The sequence below is a fragment of the Sinohyriopsis cumingii genome, chromosome 11, assembly GCF_028554795.1.
Source record: "Sinohyriopsis cumingii isolate HCF-2022 chromosome 11, ASM2855479v2, whole genome shotgun sequence".
In the NCBI taxonomy this organism is placed as follows: domain Eukaryota; kingdom Metazoa; phylum Mollusca; class Bivalvia; order Unionida; family Unionidae; genus Sinohyriopsis; species Sinohyriopsis cumingii.
In genome coordinates this window covers 55,884,122-55,900,429 of record NC_142971.1, presented here as the reverse complement: position 1 = coordinate 55,900,429, position 16,308 = coordinate 55,884,122, and the positions used below count along the sequence as shown (strand labels likewise).

General features: G+C 37.2%; 1 protein-coding gene across 1 annotated transcript; it reads right to left on the bottom strand.

The window, feature by feature from the left end:
* Positions 1-1,645: 1,645 nt before the first annotated feature.
* LOC149788496 (uncharacterized) lies at positions 1,646-15,576 on the bottom strand. The gene is made up of 3 exons (XM_089974495.1): positions 14,665-15,576; positions 7,110-7,301; positions 1,646-4,110 (listed from the first exon to the last, which is right to left on the bottom strand). The coding sequence occupies exons 1-3, from the start codon at positions 14,927-14,929 to the stop codon at positions 3,368-3,370; spliced, it is 1,200 nt and encodes a 399-aa protein (XP_089830621.1). The 5' UTR covers positions 14,930-15,576; the 3' UTR covers positions 1,646-3,367.
* Between the last annotated feature and the right edge of the window lie 732 nt (positions 15,577-16,308).

Sequence of the window (16,308 nt, the reverse complement as noted above, 5' to 3'; positions counted from 1 at the left end):
GCGCATTGTGAATGTCTGGGTATAATACACATGCAACTGCGAATTGTTAATGTCCCGGTTCACTGCGCATTGTGAATGTCTGAGTATAATACACACGCAACTGCGCATTGTGAATGTCCAGGTATAATACACACGCAGCTGCGCATTGTGAATGTCCGGGTATAATACACATGCCACTGCGCATTGTGAATGTCCGGGTTTACTACAATGCAACTGCGCATTGTGAATGTCTAGGTATAATACACATGCAAATGCGCATTGTGAATGTCTGGGTATAATACACACCTAACTGCGCATTGTTAATGTCCGGGTATAACATACATGCAACTGCGCATTGTGAATGTCCAGGTATAATACACATTCAACTGCTCATTGTGAATGTCCGGGTATAATACACATGCAACTGCGCATTGTGAATGTCAGGTTATAATACACATGCAACTGCACATTGTGAATGTCTAGGTATAATACACAGGCAACTGCGCATTGTGAATGTCCGGGTATAATACACATGCAAATGCGCATTGTGAATGTCTGGGTATAATACACACGTAACTGCGCATTGTAAATGTCCGGGTATAACACACATGCAACTGTGCATTGTGAATGTCCAGGTATAATACACATTCAACTGCGCATTGTGAATGTCCGGGTATAATACACATGCAACTGTGCATTGTGAATGTCAGGTTATAATACACATGCAACTGCGCATTGTGAATGTCTAGGTATAATACACATGCAAATGCGCATTGTGAATGTCCGGGTTCAATACACATGCAACTGCGCATTGTGAATGTCCGAGTATAATACACTCGCAACTGCGCATTGTGAATGTCCGGGTATAATACACACGCAACTGCGCATTGTGAAAGTCCAGGTATAATACACATGCAGCTGTGCATTGTAAATGTCCAGGTATGATACACATGCAACTGCGCATTGTGAATGTCTGGGTATAATACACACGGAACTGCGCATTGTGAATGTCCGGGTATAATACACATGCAACTGCGCATTGTGAATGTCCGGGTATACTACACATGCAACTGCGCATTGTAAATGTCGGGGTATAATACACATGCAACTGCGCATTGTGAATGTCCAGGTATAATACACATTCAACTGCGCATTGTGAATGTCCAGGTATAATACACATACAATTGCGCATTGTGAATGTCCATGTATAATACACATGCAACTGCGCATTGTGAATGTTCATGTATAATACATATGCAACTGCGCATTGTGAATGTCCATGTATAATACACATGCAACTGCGCATTGTGAATGTCCAGGTATAATACACATTCAACTGTCCATTGTGAATGTCCAGGTATAATACACATTCAACTGCCCATTGTGAATGTCCATGTATAATATACATGCAACTGCGCATTGTGAATGTCCAGGTATAATACACATGCAACTGCGCATTGTGAATATCCGCGTATAATACACATGCAACTGCGCATTATGTTCAAACTGATCTTAGTGTTCTCCGCTTGCATACAATTTAGCATATACCTTGATTAGCTGACGCACTATGTGATACAATATCTAGGTCTACTATTTTCCCATATTGACAAATAAAGGTAAGTACGTTTTTTTCTAGGGAGAGATTTTAATTGAAAACTAATAACCATTCATTTTCACTTTTATTTCAACGATGATGACCAGTATGACTTTAACAGCAGTGGTAAGTGTAGATCTAAAATGGAACAACAGGCATGTTAATGAAAGCGCTTTAATATCAAGCACACTGTTTGTCACATTTTGATGGATTTTCCCCAGACATTATAACTTATTTTTGACTGAGTCATGTTCATGCAAACGTATTGGAAATAAAAGATTGTAAATATGGATATGAGAGCTACAGTTATAACATCTATTTCATATAGTAGTCGATTACAAAACAATGACATTGTATAATAATTAAATACATAATGATAAAATAAATTCATGAATCTTGTTGAATCATAGTTCTCCTCTTACTGTATATATTTAGTAATGTGGTCATATTGAAGTTCTAAATATATTCTGTCCTTGCAAACACAACACTAATTTGTAACACTTGTTTATTTCCATGTCTGTTGGTTTCTTTCGTTTACAAAAATTAATTCCTACGAAACATTGATAAGGCCAGGTAAATAAAGATCGCGCCATAGTTTTCAATTTTCAACGCAAAACACACTTGTCTGCTTCGCTTCTTCGTCATATATACGGTGCTACAAGACTCAGGAGTTAGATTCATTTTTTGCTTCAATTTGTTCGACCATTGCTTATGTACGTAGTGTTTTTTCTTCTTCTTATGTGGTATGTCAAAATAAATATGTTTCCCACAGAATTTATCAATAAATTTTGAAAACATCAATAACAATTACTAGCTGAGCCAAACTAATATGGAGAATAGCACTAACTTCACATAATATATGTTTGTTGCCAAGCACCAATGTCTGTTGACAAGCACCAACTTCACTTTTGCGTTATTCTGTCCATCTTTGCTTGGTTTGAATAATTCTAAATCTAACTTTCTTTGACAAAGTTGTATTACATACGCATTACTTAGAGATTTAAATTAAAATAAAACGAAACAGACATAAATGCGCTATCATTATTTTTGTGTGTTTTTGTTGAGAAAGTAGAAATTTCTATGCATAAAGGCAACAGGCTGACCACACCGATATCGAAAGAAGAAAAATGTTTATTTCTATAAAAATGACAGTTCATTTTTAGAAAAGGACAAAATGTTATGACACTTATAATTTTTAAGGCATTTTTCAGCAATGTATCGAACGGCTTGCAATAGTTTCCATTACTACGGAACTCTTGAAAAACTAGCAGGAAGAATTAAACCATATATAAACGTCTCAGAACATTGGCAGCGTTTATTGGATTGTTGTGCTTATATTTGAAAAAACAATGTGACTGGATTTGAAAACAGGATTTAGGTCGTAATTAACAAACGGACTTTCCAGCATACTAGGCTTATAACTGGATGAAACTAATATTTGTCCTTAAATTGTTTAATTCAACGTATCCATTTTGACAAAATGTTTAAGAAAAATAAGTAAGGCCAGGAATTATTAACCCAATTCAAAAAATGTTTAGTTCCAAAATAAAAGTAGAGAAATACATAGGTATGAAAGCTATAAATTTAAGCAACGGAGCTACAATTAACTAAAAAAATAATTTCTTTTGAACGAGTTTCTGTTTACAGAGTTTGCCGGAGAGAAGATCAAAACATTTGTGAAACGTTGACCTGGGTTTAAAGGGAAGAGCTGTGCATATTAGGACAATCTTGGGAGCAGTTCGATCTGCTTGGGGAGTAATTAATTCGTTCCAGCCTGGATCGGTCCCTACGATATTAGTAGTACTCAGTGCCCCTCACGGGCGTCATCGTCCAATTCTTGGTGTAGTCAAAACGGTCGTTATTGTCATATAATTTTGGGTACTTGATTCTGTAGTCCCCAAGGTACTTGTTTCTTCCAGGGTATCTATGACTCTCTCTGTCACTTCTTATATAACGGCTACCGTATCTCCAGGGGTACATTCCGTAATGGTCGTTATGTGTGTTGCCCCAGATAAATTCGTCACCAACCTTTGCATCGTTTATGCGATTTCCATCTTCAAAATACCTGGCGATGATTCGGCTTTCACCATAGTACTCGTTCGGGTGTCTACTACTGTACTTGACTTCGTTCCCGGATACTAGAGCAGGGTCGGAAGTGTACTGATGGTATCGACGGTAATTGTGGGGGTACGAGCTGTACGAGTATCTTTTGTACTCGTATCGTGGCTGCTCGGCGAAATACACAGGTGGACGATCGACCACAGAATTGGATTCGTCAATGACGGAAATAGATGGACTCTGTTGTATGTGTCTATGATGTTTCTCACGCCAACCATGCCGGAAACAAATGTAGGATAGAAATATAATGGCCGCCACGAAAGCTAGAAAGGCTCCTATAGCCGCTACTATGAGGCCAGAAGGGTTCTTTAATTCGTACTTGAATGTATTGGCCGTATTGGCATTCATCCCATTAAAAGCATCTCTAACGTTAATGTTCTTCTCAGCGATCATCCCGACGGGGATCCACATTAAAATACCTGGAAAAGATTTAACTCTTTGTACTGCATTGTTACGACTGGATACCAGTGTTCTTGGGAGTCATTAATGTGAACTGTATTATAAGTGAGATATTTTATCACGCGAAATCACGTTATAATTAGTTCAAATGAGCCAAGAACTAAACTTTAATTAAATAGATTATGTAGGATGGATATAACAAAACATCCACCAAATTAGTGGGATCCACGAGTATATATATATATATATATATATATATATATATATATATATATATTATAAAAATTTCAACGGTTTACTGTGGGGCTGTTTGGTAAGTACTTTGTTGATAGCACAGCTTGGGAGCTATTTATTTGAACAATTGGCATCTCGAGTTTGAATTCGTGTTCCAATAAGATAATATAAGAATTCTTTATTTCAGACTAAAAAGTCCATACCTCTAAATTAAAATATAGATATAAAGTAAAATCATTGTAAAACTAAAATAAGTATACAGCTACATCTACAACAATTACCTACGCCCTGCATTGTTAAGAATGAAATTAAGTGGCACATTTAAAGAGTAATTTGTTCCATCTACTACTAATATGAGAATTTAAACGAATGTCATAGTTCCAAAGAGACTTTAATATACAGTTGTTACTATTAGGTATTCTTGTCATCATTGAGAATACAAGATAAACAAGATTGTGTGTTTTTCCATCATTATCGTGAAAGCGTTACTGATAACGGCGGTTTCCTCCTCAAAACAAGAGAAAATTATAAAAACTTTTGTTATGTATATTCATTTTAATTATTTGTCTGTTAGTTTTTTTTAGTAAAAATTGTTATTCCATTACATGTTATTGTAGTGTAATAGTGTTGACTATACTTGATTTTTTTCAGAGTTAAGTTCAGTTCTGTGTGACTTGATTGGTTTAAAAAAATATTTCATTGATATAAATACCTAATAATAGAAACATTGTACATAGTTGCTGACTTTAAAATCAGTGACAGTTTAGGTAAATAACTTTCTTTTATTTATTTTTTTATTCTTTCTCAGAGTAAGAATCATTACGTTGAGTCATGGTCATACCTGGATTACGTGACGTGAGACAAGTGTTAATTGGTAAACAAACTTCTAATGTTTTTCAGAAGGATGAACTCTTGACCCCCATCAGGGAATCTGTTTTCCGTTTTAGTTAGTCTTATAACTGGTGTTATGTTAAAAATTGTACCAGTCGTGCCTTAACACTTGAGATGTTAAGTTGTTTTATGTTGTGTCCAGTTTGGAGCTGAATTTTTATTTTCTTCACATTGTTGAATTTTAATTGATTTTTTATATATCTGGAAATACTAAAGTGCTCTGATAATTCTTGGACAAATGTATTTAGCGGAATTTAAACGGAATACAAAAACTGGAATAATATTTTCTGTGATTCAACATGAGACTGTAGACACATCAGTACAACGCTGTCTGTTGAATACGTCATCGCCTTACATCTTGGATTTTCATCGGGATTTGAACTGTGATTCACTTAGAATTTTTCATTGATAGGACTTGTGTTTTTTAATTCTTGGATTAAAGTTTGAATTTAATTCGCAATACCCTAAGTTCTTTTATCGTATTTTTTTACTTTGTAGTCTAGGGAAATAAATTATTTGTTAAAGTTCATAACGTTTGCTGTCTTCATTCTTTTCTGTTATTTATTTTAAGAGCATAGATTCGTAAAACATTTTCTTCTTCAATAACACTTGTCAGAACGTTTTCTGTTATCAATTTACAATATTTTATAAGACTGCGATTAATCTTAAATATCCGTTATATTGACAATTACCCGTAGACGTTGGTTATTGCCCCTAATGGTCATCTCGCCCCGTTATTTTTCTAGAGTAGACCCATTTTTATTTTGATTAAGATGACCCATTCTTATTTTTCTAAAGTAGATCCATTAATTTTTTTTTCTAGAGTAGACCCATGGCTACGTCTCTATTGTAGACCCATTCTTATTTTTTTTTAAGTAGACCCATTTTTATTTTTTTAGAGTAGATCCATTCTTATTTTTTTTTAAGTAGACCCATTTATATTTTTATAGAGTAGATCCATTCTTATTTTTTTTTAAGTAGACCCATTTATATTTTTATAGAGTAGATCCATTCTTATTTTTTTTTAAGTAGACCCATTTATATTTTTATAGAGTAGATCCATTCTTATTTTTATAAAGTAGATACATTCTTATTTATCTAAAGTAGATCCTTTCTTTTTTTTATAAAGTAGATCCATTCTTATTGTTCTAAATTAGATCCATTCTTCTTTTTCTAAAATAGATTCATTCTTAGTTTTTTAAAGTAGATCCATTTATATTATTATAGAGTAGATCCATTCTAGTTTTTTCTAAAGTAGATCCATTCTTTCAGACAAATCATTTCAGGAAGAACATACAATTAGCTCATATTCGTTCCATAATAGAGTCCAATATAATACTCTGGATTTTGTATTTTTATTTACTCAGATAATATTGTGCAATCTGAATCCGCTTATATCGTAATGCTTGAACTCTGAACTTATCCCAGGACATCTAAAATATAACTTATGAATCAGACTTTATACTGTTCTTTCAAAATGAATTCCATTCATGAAAACATATTAATAACGTCACATAAGTTTCGGTGATGTAAATGAGACTTTTATATCACTTTCCCGTATGGTTAATGTCAGAGGATGAGCTAATTCTCTTTGATAACGTTTTTGATAAATAATTGTGTTTTCACATAGTTTGAAGACATATCATTGCTTTTGTAAAGCAGATCGACTATTATAAAACTGCGCCTGATGTTGTAGATTGCACCAAATGTGTCTCAAGCTGCGGTTTAACCAAGCGTATTAGCATTCGGTTAAATTCCAAAGCACAGGCGCAACGTCTAGGAAAAGTTGATTGGAAGAGTGCAAGCTATTCGACCTTTGTAAATTTTATGGGAAATGATCAGGTTAAAGAAAAAGAGAAATACGGTGACTGGGAATTCATCATTCGCTACTTACTTGCAATTATCATGAACAGGAAGCCTGTTGCTGCCACATACCGGTAGTATTTGCTGACGCAGACTAGCAAGATTGCGGTGAGGACGCCTAGAAATGCCAATATGACTGATATGGTGGACTCCGCCTTCCATCCGTTCCATTGTAGGTTACCGCCCATGTAGATTATCACATTAGAGGCAAAGACTCGGAACACTGAAATAAATGAAAAAGCATTATGCCTAACGAGCAGTATTTTGCCTTAAGAACGGGATTGCCTGCTTCCAGCAGTTGACATCATTGTCTTCCAAATCTTGACCCCTATGAAGCATGGGGGCAGGGCCGATGGGGGTGGGGGTGGGGGCAACCAGGACTGAAAAACACTTTCTAACTTTAAAATGAAAAACCTTTGTTTTTGAACAAGAACTAGGGGAGGCCCGGGTGTTTCTTACCCCAGGGCCCCTGATCTCTCTCTGTGTCAATGCGTGGGGTAGAGGCTTATTGGCACTTGGGTATATATCTATTTAAGAAGATATACACATACCTGCGGTTGTTAATTCCTAAAGCATAACTGCATTATTTAAAAATTTCACTATATGAAACGATAGTGTGAATATTATAGTCCTATACATATATATATATTTTGGACATAAATGAATGAAATATATGAACTGACCCATGCTTCGTTTTGCAGACCGTATTGTCCATTGCGCAGTATGTATTTCAGATCTTATAATTCCTGTCTAAAGCATAGCCGCATGGATCTTTGGTAAGAAGCAGTCAAAGAACAACGACTGGTTTGAGGTTAACTCCACCACACTCATGCAAGCCACATACGAGCTTCGCGGTGCTCACATGGAATACAACCGATCCCCCTGCCAGAAGACTCTACTGGCATACAGGTCTACCAGATGCAAAGAGCAGAGGTTAGTACGGCAGTGTGCCAGTGAATACTGGCTTCAGCTCTGTCAGAGCATCCAGTCAGCAGCAGATATCGGAAACATCAGAGACATATACGATGGCATAAAGAAAGCAATGGGTCCCAGGATGAAAGTGACAGCACCACTGAAGTCTGCCCCAGGCGATACTGTCCGCGACCAGGAAAAGCAGATGAAGCGTTGGGTGGAGTACTACTCTGAACTATACTCCAGAGAAAACCACGTGACAAACGGTGCCCTCAGCGTCATTGAAAACCTCCCTGTCATGGCCGAACTGGACGAGAAACCTACGTTCGCAGAACTAAAGAAGGCCTTAGAGAAACTATCCTTAGGTAAAGTCGCAGGGAAGGATGGCATCGCAGCAAAAGTCGTCAAGAACAGCCGCAGCGTGCTGCTCACGAACCTGCACGACCTCCTCTGATAGTGCTGGGATGAGGGTGCAGTGCCTCAGGACATAAGAGAAGCCAACATTGTAACCCTGTACAAGAACAATGGCGACAGAAGCGACTGCAACAACTACAGAGGCATATGCCTTTTCAGCATCATGTGTAAAGTCTTTGCACGCGTCATCCTGAACAGACTGCAGATGCTTGCTGACAGAGTGTATCAAGAGTCTTAGCGTGGTTTCACAATCGACATGATCTTCTCCGTCAGGCAACTCCAGAAGAAATTCAGAGAACAACACAAACCCATAGACCTCACCAAGGCGTTTGATCTGGTCAGCAGAGACGGACTCTTCACAATCCTGGCGAAGATTGGATGTCCACCAAAGCTGATAAGCATGATCCAGCCCTTCCACGATGACATGAAAAGCACAGTGCAGTACGATGGCTCAACGTCTGACCCCTTCGACATCCTCAGCGGAGTGAAACAGGGCTGCGTCCTTTCCCCCACGCTCTTCAGCATCTTCTTCGCTGTCCTGCTCAAGCACGCCTTTTCATACAGCTCCTCCTTCTTAGGGCTCTTTCCACTTGATCGAAATCTTTGAATAACTTCTCGCAAACGCCATCTCTGTATATGCATGCCATGCGCCGGAAGGCTCCCTTTGATATAGGATTCGCCAACGCTAGGCGTACTATGCAATATATCACGAATCAGACTGTCAAGGTCACGGTCATTTATGTCCGAAAATGTGTCCGGCATATTCATTTATGTTCTTCTTCTATATAAAGTTGAGATACTAATTGACAGACATGAGGCAATTCTGTCCCATGTCATACCAGTTTCACGTAATGGTTCTGTTCGATTGAAGGAATTACTATAACGTGGTCGACCAGGTCAAGTTCTCTTCTCAAATGAGCATTCACATGAAAACGATTGCCTCTGTGAATTGTCTAGCAGATTTTACAGACCTGACTGTATACCGTGAATAGTCAAGTTCCTGTAAAATGTGTTACATTTCTCTTTCTGAAATAAGAAATATACAACTGTCTGTGACTGCTAATAACACGATGTAGTCCTCCAGTTTTCTAAGGTGGTTTTCGATTTCTAACAAATCTTGTGTCAAATAAAAGCTATTAATATTTTCATACAAGAACTGAGATCTATTAAGAAGTCGTTAGTTTCATTTCTCTCCATACTTATCATTGAAGGAAACGTGTTCTTTCAAATCAATCACAAAGAGCGATTAAATAAAGACCGGAAGTCACAAAGCGAGATTAATCTAAACTCCAAACGGAATCGTTTCTATCGTGAACGTTTTCTGCCGCTCACTATACGATTACTCCAGCTTACCCTGCGATTACTTTAACTCACCCTACGATTACTTCAGTTCACCCGACGATCTCTCCAAGCTCACTCTACGATTGCTCCAGCTCACTCTAAGACAGAGGCGTAGCTATGATATTTTGCGCCCGGGGACGAACTATAAAATTGGCGCCCCAGCCCCCTCCCCGTTTAATCACATTTTTGAATATTACCCTTGTTTACTTATTATAATGTAACGTTGTAAGCCTCATTTTGGCGCCCCTGTACCTTGGCGCCCGGGGACATATGTACCCCCCTGCCCCCCCCCCCCAGCTACGCCTCTGCTCTAAGATCTCTTCAAGCGCACCCTACGACTGCTCCAGTTACCCTATTATTACTTCAGCTCACCCTGCGATCTCTTCAAGCTCACCCTACGATTGCTGCAGCACACCATACGATTGCTCCATTTCACCCTACGATTACTTCAGCTCACCATACGATTGCTTCAGCTCATCAAACGATCTCTCCAAGCTCACCTTACGATTGCTCCAGCTCAACCAATGATCTCTCCAAGCTTACCCTACAATTGCTCTATTTCACCCTACGATTACTTCAGCTCACCATACAATTGATTCAGCTCATCAAACGATCTCTCCAAGCTCAGCCTACAATTGCTCCAGCTCACCCTGCGATCTCTTCAAGCTCACCCTACAATTGCTCTATTTCACCCTACCATTATTTCAGCTCACCATACGATTCCTTCGGCTCATCAAACGATCTCTCCAAGTTCACCCTACAATTGCTCCAGATCACCATACGATTGCTCCATTTGACCCTACGATTTCTTCAGCTCACCATACGATTGCTTCAGCTCAACAAACGATCTATCCAAGCTCACCTTACGATTGCTCCAGCTCACCCAATGATCTCTCCAAGCTCACCCTACGATTACTCCGGCTCATCCGTTTTTAACGATTTGGCGTGCCATAGGATGCGGCAAAGTAACTATATCAGGGTTGTAACGATGTATATATAAAAAAACACCATCGCCTTATTTAATTATGTTTTATTGTCAGGGATGGTTTATCAGTGACGGTTGTTACTTTAGTCAATGAAGACTTTGATGCATCCATCCACTTAAACTTGCTTGGAAGGAGTCAGTGGGTGAAGAAGGTAGGTTATATTATTTTTACGTTGGCAAATGGTTAGGCTCGATTTGTCCCTTGCTCTGATGGAATTCATGGAAACACGTTATTTTTTGACGTAATAATGGTTACCCATGTCTTACACTAGGCTTTAAATAGAGACCCAAACGCCTAACACCATACAACAACATAGCAACTGTGATGTACGTTAAATTAAATTTAAAAATTTAAATCACCATACTAACAGTTCATAAACTGAGAAACAAATCAATGTTTTCTTAAAACATTCTTCTTTGTGTCCATAGTTTAAAACTGTAGACAAGAACATTTATGACGCGGCAAAGAATAAACGAAGATAAAAACTATACCAGATTTCAGACTGCATGTTATTATGCATACATAATAAAGACTCCTTCGATGCATGAAGTATTATAAAGTTGGTTAGATAATGAAGTCAGCTTAAGTTGATTACTGTTAACAACTTTAAAAGAGCTTTATCTCTGAAATGAAGTAAATAACGATTCGCCTCTCAATTTACGAAAAATATGGCACCTTTTATTTATAATTAATAAACGAGGACCGCTTACTTCTGCAGGTTCGATCATGTTGAACATGGTCATGAAGAATAGGTCCGGTGTAAACTAGGGGTGGTTTAGAAAAGGGCCATGTAGAATGGGTCATTGTAGAAAAGGGCCATGAAGAATAGGACTGGTGTAGAAAAGGGCCATGTAGAATGGGTCATTGTAGAAAAGGGCCATGAAGAATAGGACTGGTGTAGAAGAGGGCCAGTCTAGATTAGGGCCATGTACAATGAGGCCGGTGTAGAATAGAGCTATGAAGAATAGGGCGAAACAGAATAGAGCCAGTGTAGAATAGGCCATGAAAATTAGGGCCGGTGTAGAATAGGGCCATGAGAAACAGGACCCGTGTAGAATAGGACCATGTAAAATAAGGTCGGCGTAGACTAGGCCATGTAAAATAGGGCCAGTGTAGAATAGGACTATATAAAATAGTGTCGATGCAGAAGAGGACCATGTAAAGTAGGGCCGGTGTAGAATAGGACCATATAAAATAGTGTCGATGTAGAATGGGACCATGTACAGTAGGACCGATGTAGAATATGACATATAAAATAGTGTCAATGTAGAATATGACCATATAAAGTAGGACCGATGTAGAATAGGACCATATAAAATAGTGTCGATGTAGAATGGGACCATGTACAGTAGGACCGATGTAGAATATGACCATATAAAATAGTGTCGATGTAGAATATGACCATGTAAAGTAGGACCGATGTAGAATAGGACATATAAAATAGTGTCGATGTAGAATAGGACCATGTAAAGTAGGACCGATGTAGAATAGGACCATATAAAATAGTGTCGATGTAGAATAGGACCATGTAAAGTAGGACCGATGTAGAATATGACCATATAGGATAAGACGGGTGTAGAACTGGGCTTTGAAGAATAACAGGTCCATGTAAAACTGGGCCGATGTAGAAAAGGCACACGAAGAATAGGGCAGGTGTAGAATAGAATATCATCTATACAAATATTTTCTTTCCAAAGCTATTGGTATTTGCCATATAATTGTTGTCACTTATATTCTGTCCTTGTTCATTTATCATATATACGGATTCAATCGTCGACACGGTATGATGTACAAGTTTTTCATCGTTGAATGCAAATACAGTGATACGATCTCCTCCGGTGTGAAAATAAATGTGTACATAAATCAGTTCGTAAATGCTCTAGTAATTTTTCTGTCAAGTGGTGATTGCTAACATTTTCGGAATAACTATTAATGTCCACGCACCACATTTGCATCTGACCACGCACCACATTTGCATCTGATCACGCAACACATTTGCATCTGACCGCGTACCATATTTGCATCTGACCAAGTACCACATTTGCGAGTATTTTGTTTGGCTAACAATTATGCAACTTACAATCTTGAGATGTAAAGAACATACCCAATTATTTTCTTTTAGTGAACATTGCGAGTATCTGTAACGATTTGAAACTGTTTTTCTTAATAAATTTTGTCACATAGACGGTTAAATTTACAGGCACCTTAAGTTCATCAATTATGTCAAGTTAGGCGAGTTGAGTGCTTTCGAAAGATGCATCACTGATAACTACCGATATTGTCGAAGTTCAAGTGGGGGATTCTAGAATCTGTGTCATTCTGCTGCATACAGTTTTCGAGATAGTCCTAGAATTTGTCTACCTACATTTTTGACGATTAATACTTTGATGGCTCTTGGCTGCTATCATGGGCACATTTGTAAGCATTGCTACTTTGTAATGCTACGAATACAGATGTTCAGAATCTCTGATTAGGTCTTGAATAAGATCTAAAGACGAAAAGCATATGTGTAACTTGTATAAATAATTCAATCAACGTCTGTGTTCATATCCCTTACGTCTTACGAATTACTTCTGTGTGTGTGTGTGTGTAAATGTCCGACTGAATTCTAATTATCTTGGTGTTTTACATGACAGCTGCATGCAATAAATTAGTTCCCTATTGCCGGTTTCCTATCGTAATATAAACGTTTGGCACATATCCATCTTCTTAAGGGCGTTAAAGTGGTGCAGTTCAGTCTCCAAAATATATTATTATATCTCCTCTGGTACATTTGAAGTCGTTGTTGCACCTTTTGTTGGACATGAACAATCCGTTTATGAATAGTCTTTCGTTCTGGGTCCATCGAGGTTGACTTATTATTTAAAATAGTTCCGGCACATTTACCGTCTCTATCTAATTCAAACTAATTTGAACATCTTTTTAAAATTTTGATATAGCTTTCTGGAGTTTTCCATATTTATTTCAAATGCTCATGTAACCTTGCTAAGTAACATTGCTATCAAAACTTGCGTTTTAACAAAACGAGAATTATTATTATTATTATTATTATTATTATTATTGAAGGATTCGTAGCCTTTTCCATATATTCTGTAAAAACAGGTCACATTTTCTACACATTCTGTAAAACAGGTCCCAATATACATATTCAGATAACAGTTTCTACATACAGTGTAAAACAGGTCCCGATTTCTGAATATTCTGTAAACCGGTCCCAATTTCTAAAACATATAAGAATTTCTTCCTCAAGTTTTTTAAAAACATATTTCCAGAATTTTAGAGATAATAGAGTCAGGTACGAGAATGGAGGTGCTATTAAAGTGCGGAAGAAAAGAAATTTAAATAAACAGTGAATTTCAACCTTTACAGTCAACTCATTTTACGTGCACTTTGGTATTATTTCACAAAGTCACTGCACTTGACGTACAGTCGGTATAACTAATAATCAAACATTGCATGCTGCCAAGGGTCTTATAGAACTTCATATAACGCTCTCTCTCTCTCTCTCACGCACACACACGCACACACACACACACACACACACACACCATCGCCCCCACACAAACACACACACACACACACACACACACATACATACATACATACATACATACATACATACATACATACATACATACATATACTTATATATATATATATATGGACATGAGAACAACTTTCGCAGTTACAAAGGATAAAGGAGTAATTCAAATATATCAAGTATAATATGTTGATGTAGATTTTAACCTTTTCATTCTGATACCTATCATAACAAACTCAATGTAAGAAGTAGCAAAGAGTGTAAGGATAGTAACTGGCATTTAAACTAAATAATGGCATTTTATTTTGCCAAATATTTGTTATATTCACGATGAGGAATGTTATTCTGGTGAAATTGTAACATCATGGTAAACACTTTATTGTTGATCTTACCAGTGTTTTGTAGGTCAGTTATTTCCCCGATGAGATTATCACTGGTGACCCTTGTACATCCAGACTGGCCAGCCGTACACAACAAATTGTACCAAATGGATATATGGAATTCGTGGTCATTGTTGGCTGCAGAGGTGTCGTTGTAAAGCGAGTATATCCAGTCCGGAATTGCGAAGCCAATCACCAGCAAAACGAAGGCCAACGTTGTGGTAAGTATAACTGCTATGTCTACTAGAGACCATTTTCTTCCGTAGGTGTTTTCCATTGGCACAGAATTGAGTCCTTTTGACAATATAACTTATATATGTCTATGTGAATCCCGAGATATACATAAAAATTTAATCAGAAAGATAGTATCGATCTTCATCTAGTAACACATATATGCAGAACCAAATGCTTAATTGGCTATAAATGATAGAACAAGGTATATTACGGGTTACTATCGTCACGAACCAGAAATGTTTGAAATCGCTTGTACAGTCCTGATACTCTTCCCATTCGTTATGATGATGAAATTGAAAAAAGATCAGATATGATTCACATAAAGACATTTTTAGCGCTTCAAAGAACATAGGGTACTTGTGGAGAGCGCACCCCAATGTAAGGTGTGATACAGATATATCCAAAAGTTAAGCAGATTCTTCGGTTGGAAAATGCGTAGGGGTTGTTTCTGATGAACATTTGAGACATCAAGACAGTTTCAGCGAACTAAGATTTATTGCCGTAATGGCCATTTCAAATCACATGTGTTTCCATAAAATATCGCATGAACAGTAGTATGTAGGGTAAAGAAGATAACTATTCGATCTGCTGTAGTCAGTAAATAAAGACAGTATGTGCAATTACTTGAAAACAAGGTGGATTTGTGTAAATACGAGCTTTAGAGGCATATCGGCACATTAAAGGCCATCATGTGTAGAAGCTGTAAAAAAAAGAATATGTTTAAAAAAGTACCAAAAATAAACACTTGTAAAGACGCTTTACAATAATTGTGAAATTCACAGATACAATTAGAACGAAATTACTAAAAAATATAGCTAAGGAAAACACCCACCCACCCATATATATATATATATATATATATATATATATATATATATATATATATATATATATATATATATATATATATATATATATATATATATATATATATATATATGTAACTACATACCTACATATTAAACTTTTCAAGATTTTTGGGGCGTTTCCATTGACATATTTGCTTCTGGGAATTTAATACAAAAATTTGACTGGATGTCTTCAAACGTATTTTAAAAAATTTAATACAGTGAACCTTCAATTTCAAACGTTGTACGGCAATCGAGTAAATTTTGACTACATGTATATTGGTGTGAATTAGAATAAAATTTAAATACGCATGTTAATTTAGTGTCTTGGTACCTACATAATTATACTGGATTTTATTGGGGGAGGTTTCGGGTGGCCGAGTGGTCTGTGGCCTAGGGTTGCCGAGTGGTCTAAGGCGCTCGCCTTTACAGAAGACTCAGATATCTCACCTGTGTCCGCGTGAGTTTGAATCATGGCTAGACCACCGTGGGTATGTGGGAAAGCTTGCCAGTAGCTTATATGGGTAGGTGGTTCTTCCCGGGGTTTTCCTCCACGAAGTACGCTTTATCACGT